The sequence below is a fragment of the Vairimorpha ceranae genome (genome assembly GCF_000988165.1).
Source record: "Vairimorpha ceranae strain PA08 1199 chromosome Unknown NODE_160, whole genome shotgun sequence".
NCBI classification, from domain to species: domain Eukaryota; kingdom Fungi; phylum Microsporidia; family Nosematidae; genus Vairimorpha; species Vairimorpha ceranae.
In genome coordinates, this window is record NW_020169455.1 from 1 (window position 1) to 5,986 (window position 5,986).

The 5,986-nt window shown below is 28.8% G+C and overlaps 1 protein-coding gene across 1 annotated transcript; it reads right to left on the minus strand.

Moving 5' to 3' along the window:
• Nucleotides 1-5,691: 5,691 nt before the first annotated feature.
• On the minus strand, nt 5,692-5,850 carry AAJ76_1600005850 (hypothetical protein; the record flags this gene model as incomplete). The annotated part of the gene is made up of 1 exon (XM_024474143.1): nt 5,692-5,850. The coding sequence occupies one exon, from the start codon at nt 5,848-5,850 to the stop codon at nt 5,692-5,694; it is 159 nt and encodes a 52-aa protein (XP_024329700.1).
• Between the last annotated feature and the right edge of the window lie 136 nt (nt 5,851-5,986).

Below are 5,986 nucleotides of genomic sequence, written 5' to 3' on the forward strand. Positions count from 1 at the left end.
ATAAAACAATTGTTTCTTTACACCTTAAACATCCCTTAGCTATTATATTGTCTCTAAAAAAATCTAAAATATCTAAATATTCTTCCTCTGTATGCAACATTTAAAAATAAGAAGAAAATTTTTTTAAAACGGTGTATATCAAAAAACGTGCAGCACAGGTTAAATTGACCTCAACAAATCTAGGTTTTTGTTGGGTACTTAATGTCATTGATGTTTATTCAAAACTTGCAAAGGCTTATCCACTCAGGTCTAAAGCAGCTTTGAAAGTTAGCAATGTATTAGAATTACTTTTTCTGACTTTTGGTCCATCAACTGCTTTATAATGTGACGATGAAAAGAAATTTTCTAACTCCGCGATTAATGATCTTTGTGATCGGTTTAACGTAAAGTTGATTCGCGCCAGAGCTAGACACCCGCAATCACAATGTTAAGTTGATTCTTTTATAAAACGTTAACGAGGAGCATGGCTAAACAAATGGATGCCAAGGATGAAATGTAAAGGAAGCATGTTGGATAAAGTATATTGATCTTGCCTTATATAACTACAACATTGCTGTTTATTCTGCCACTTGTAAATGCCATTTGAACTTTTTACGGGCGCAAAGGATTTAATATAGCCCTTAGTATTGAAAATGATAGTGTTATATTTTCCGATTTAGAAACAAATTCATGCAAAAAAATGATAAAAAATAGTAAATAAAGCCTAAGTATATGTGTGTTATCCAACCACAAAGCATTAATATATTTCTTTTTATAATAATTTTTTGTTATCAAATTTGCTAATTTTATTTTCTATAATTAAAATTATTAAAAGAAAGGTTACGCAAAAATGAAGAAGCACGAAGGACAATATTATAAAGGTTTAATAAAGATGGATACCACAATTAATAAACAAATTAGTTTTTTGAATACAAATTTTATCTGTTCCCTCTTGGAGCAATACTTTCGTGTTGTTTCCTCACCCGAGGTTATCACAATGTGCTAAGTACCTGGCAAGAATGTATAAAAAGACGGTTCATAATCCTGTGTATTATCTTAATTTAGGCGAATATAATCTTTTAAAAAAAGAATTTAATGCTAATTAAGCAAACAAACGCTTAAAATTTAGGCCATATCCTATTATGATCCCTTATTAATATTTCTATCCGCCATAAAAATTAAAACAAGAAAAAAATGCACAAAGAGTAAACACAGAAAAATTTGATTATATTATATCACTAATAAACGAATCGTCTACTCTAAAAATAACTATCAAAAGTTTATTAAAATTTTTGTTTTTGTCACTGGGGGTGCTTACTTGGAATAAAACCTAGTTTAAAACACAATCCTAAATAATTTATTATTAATGGCTCTATTGGCCGAATACTATTAATACTGCTCTCCTTGTAGCTAGTATTTTTATTATAACCGTTTTTATTATCGGTTCTTCTTCTCATATATATTTGTGTAGGGGTAAAATATTTATATTTTAAAAAATTCTAGAAAATACTTTTTTTACATGTAAATTCAAACCACAGTCACTTACAGCTTTTCTAAATGAAAATCCATATAGATAACCTTTAAATTGGTGTTCATGTGTACCAAATTGATTTCTTATCAAGTTCTTGCAGTGCATATAATACAATTTAATGCTTTGAGGATGTATTTCAGAATTTACAAGGAACAATAAAATTTTAAGAGTGATTAACGGAAGTGTAGATATATGACAAATCAGATGCCAAAAAAGAATACGCAGACCATTGATCGCTTATAATACGGGAAACCGACGGAATATAATTAACATTAAGATTATTTATTTCTTTAGTTTCAGGCATGATGGAATTGGGGTTAAAAATTATTAGAATATTTATATCTCTACGACAATAATATTTAATTGAAAGGTCTAAAGTGCCGTGAGATCTATCAGAAACGATAGTAAGTCCTGCTTTCTTCATACCACGTTCTACAAAAACCAATGCTGCTGGCAAAATCTTCCCTTGTAATGTTCTCTTTTGAAGAAAAGAGATTCGTCTTTCTCTTACTTCGGGAGTGCATCTTAATTGGTGCCATCCACCTTAATATTGCCCTGCAAAAATATGATCTGACACGTTTTTTCGCAGATAATTGCATTATAACAAAGCCATATTTTTTGTTTAACGAAGGTTCTTTTGTTGTTGTTTTTTGGCTGGCTTTCATACTCCAATTATAAAAAAAGTATTATTGTTTCAAACGACTTTTTATATCTATCAAAAAAACGTAGATGACGAACAGACTTATGAATTTTTTTTGTTGCAGGTTGCACACCCAAGCATATCCATCTGGCAATTTCTTCATCCTTATTGATATCATCGTGTTATTTGATCAACACCACCTTATTTTTAAGAAGACTTAAACCGACTATAACCTGCAAGAACTCTAAGTCGGTTTGCTTAAATATATTGTAAATGGTTTTAAGTAAAAAATCATTGCAATATATGACTTTATAAACGTTTTCTTCTTCGGCCATTTTTTTTGCATCAAATTTTCTCCCTGCTCCCTCATTTTTAAGGACAAAAAAATAAAAATTATTATAGCGGATTATAATAAGATATGGCCAAAATTTGATCCATTTTTTCCTTCTGCAGCTAGAATAAAAAAAGTTTATGAGAATCCACTACTAATTGATCACGGGAACAGAACCGAGAATAATTATGGCTAATGTGGAACTTTTTGAGTTCAGTTACCCCCTAATTTATATAAAATTTTTTTTTAAAAAAATACTCCATTTTCAGTAATGCAGAGCGAAGAAAATTTAGTTGAAATTTATAGTTTGATAAAAAGTTGTTTACTTAGAAGAAAATGCACCATTTGTAATGGTGAAGTGAAAGGTAGAAAAATCAAAATTAATATTGTGAGATGTTAAATTAAGAAGTTTTGTAAGGAAAGAAGTTTATTTGCAGGTACTGCATTCGAGAGGGAAAAATCAACCACATGGATATATCAAAAGTGTTAACCTTTTGGTGTGCAAAAATGCAATTACACCATATTGTAAAGATTTTAGGAACAAGACTAAATGTTGTCTCTAATAATCTATAAATGCTTTATAAAGAAAAATTATATTTTAAATATTTAAAAAATATAGACGAATTTTTAGGAGGAGATAAGATGATAATAGAAGTAGACGAAAGCAAATTTGGCAAAATGAAATACAGTAATGGACATGAGGTTGAAGGAGTATGGATACTTGGAATGGTTGAAAGATCATTACAGCGTAGAATTTTTTATTTCCTGTATCCATTAGAAAAAATGAATTTTAAAACAAATTAATTAAAAATTTTGTAAAAAAAGACTCTATTATATACTCTGATTGTTGGAAAGGGTGCTCTAAACTTTCTAATTTTTGGGATGCCATCTTATTGTTAACCACAGTAAATTATTAAGGACCCAATAGCTAGTGTTCATACCAACACTATCGAGGCAAATTGGGCAGTTATCAAATAGCAAACACCAATACGGCGTCACATAAAAAAACCAATTTTACCATATTTGCTACGTTTTATGGTTCTAAGAAATCATAAAAAAGATTACTTTTTGGTTTTAATTAAATTATTACTTTGAAATTTTGTTGGTTTTTTAAAAAATAGGGGTATTTTTTTAAGAAGTTATTTATATAAATTAGGGGGGGGACTGAACTCAAAATTGGCCGCCAACGTAATAAAAAAAAACAATTAAATGCAGTTTATTTTCGTGCTCAAAAAATGTTATAATTTATATAATTCCTTACTTTATTTTTGAAAAACTTATTTTATGTTATCTAAATACAAGATTTAATGATGGCAATATCGTCATACAAATATTTTAAACTTTGGATACAGCAATACCTTTACACAAACCCATAAAAGGTATTTTTAATCTTATTTTACAACTTAACTTTTTGTAAGCCTAGTAAATTGCAACGTTTAAAATAACTCATTTTCGTATAAAAAATTGTGCCGGGAATCGAACTATGTGCGGCTGGAGCTCGGGTGCGAGCTGGCCTCGCGACAATACAGTCCGTTGCGTAATCTTACGACACCCTATCTTTATAAAAAATTCTACTAAAATTGCACTAATGTAAAAATTTATTGACATTAATTCGTCAATTTTATTTTTAAACTGAAGTTTAGTTTTTCATTTATTTTATTATTAGATATAATGTATTGTTTTTATAAATTTGGGTTTTTTTTTAAAAAGAGTGTTGCATAATCTTACGACAGTCGAATTTTTGATATATTTTTTGGCGAAAAAATATTTAAAAAAAAATTGTGTTGGCCCCTAATTAGTAGAAAACCATCTCTCGATGATTCTAAGAAGGTCTTTATTATTTTGCTAAATAAGCAAAAAAATCAATTTCCGAAATTAGCAGTGAGACAAGCAGATCACGTGCTGTTATCACTAAATACATAAAAATTTTTTTAAATTATTACAAGAAGAAGTCATCTGGTCGTACTAAAAAGATCTTTCTTGAAGAACGGTCAAAACCAATTGAAATTGCTAGTGGTAAAAACATAACGGCGAATAAGTTGAAGCATATTTTAGACTTAAATATGCATAAATCCACCATAACAAGAATTTTAGCAAAAGATGGCGGACTAAAAAGAAAAAAACGACGAAAACCCGCTTCAAATTTTGAACATAAAAAAAATAAATAATATTTTCAGGTAAATACCAAAATTGGGACCAGATGGAAAGAAATAGTTTTTTGGATGAAAAAAAGTTTAATCGTGATGCCTTTAACTTATTATTAGGCAGGTATTAAAACAAAAGAGGTTGTGTATTTTTGCAGAGCTATGGGAGGATCTTCAGTCATGGTTTGGGGTTGTTTTAAATATTTTAAAAAAACAAAATTGTCTTTTATTTCAGTAAGTATAGATAGTTTAAAAAATTAAGATATATTGAATAACAGGTTACTTCCATTTATGAATGAACAAAATTTATATAAAACAATTTTAGCAGAATAAAGCAAGGCATTATATTTCAGCATTTACAAAAAATTGATTTGCTTACAAAAATATCGAAACAATGTTTTGGGAAGCATATTCTACTGATCTTAATCCTTGGAAAAATTTTAGGTATAGCTTTCTAGACATAAATATTCTGAAGAAAACGCCTACGACAAAGTAAATAAATTAAACCCCCAATTTCTAAAAATTGACATAATACTAGCACGGATTTCTGTAAAAAGCTTATTAATTCGATGGAAAACAAAATTTAACTGGTGATTGAAAACAATGGTGGCTCAATTAATTATTAAATATCATTAAAATTAAACTGTCGTAAAATTATGTACCACTTTTTTTTTAAAAAATTCTAATTTTATAAAAACAATAATTATATCTTGTAATTTAACAATCGACTAGTTAAAACTCAATTATAATAAAAAATTAAATAGATTAATATCAATAAATTGGTAAATTGGTGCAATTTACGTTTAGTTTTTGAAAAAAATGGGGGTGTCGTAAGATTATGCTACGAATTGCATAAAATAAAAAAAATTGCTTTTCGATAAATGTAATTCCAAATTTCTATGGAAAAATAAATCAATGAAATTATTAAATATAATAAACAAAGAGTCAATCATAAAATGGTGTTAGAATTTTTTAAATCGTTTTACTTTCTTGTTGTTTAGCATTTTAAAATAGGAGTTAAAAAATGGATCGGGTCGGTTTTATGCCCGGAAAAGTAACACTTCGATTATATGCCCGAAAAAAACGAACAATAAACGGATATGAAAGAAAAAAATAAAATAAGTTTATTATCATCTAAGAAAGCTTCTACGGCACCAAAACTCAAAATCAAATAATCAGTGACACACACTAGCATACCACTGGGGCCTTGCTTGTAGGAAGACATAGACCCCCGTAGGATTTATTAAAATTTATTAGTCATAAAGACCAAGACCTGCGCTCAGCGGGGTTTGAGGTTTAATGCCTGGCTCAATACACCATTTAAGGACACAACTCAGTCCAGCAGGATGCTACGGCATAAT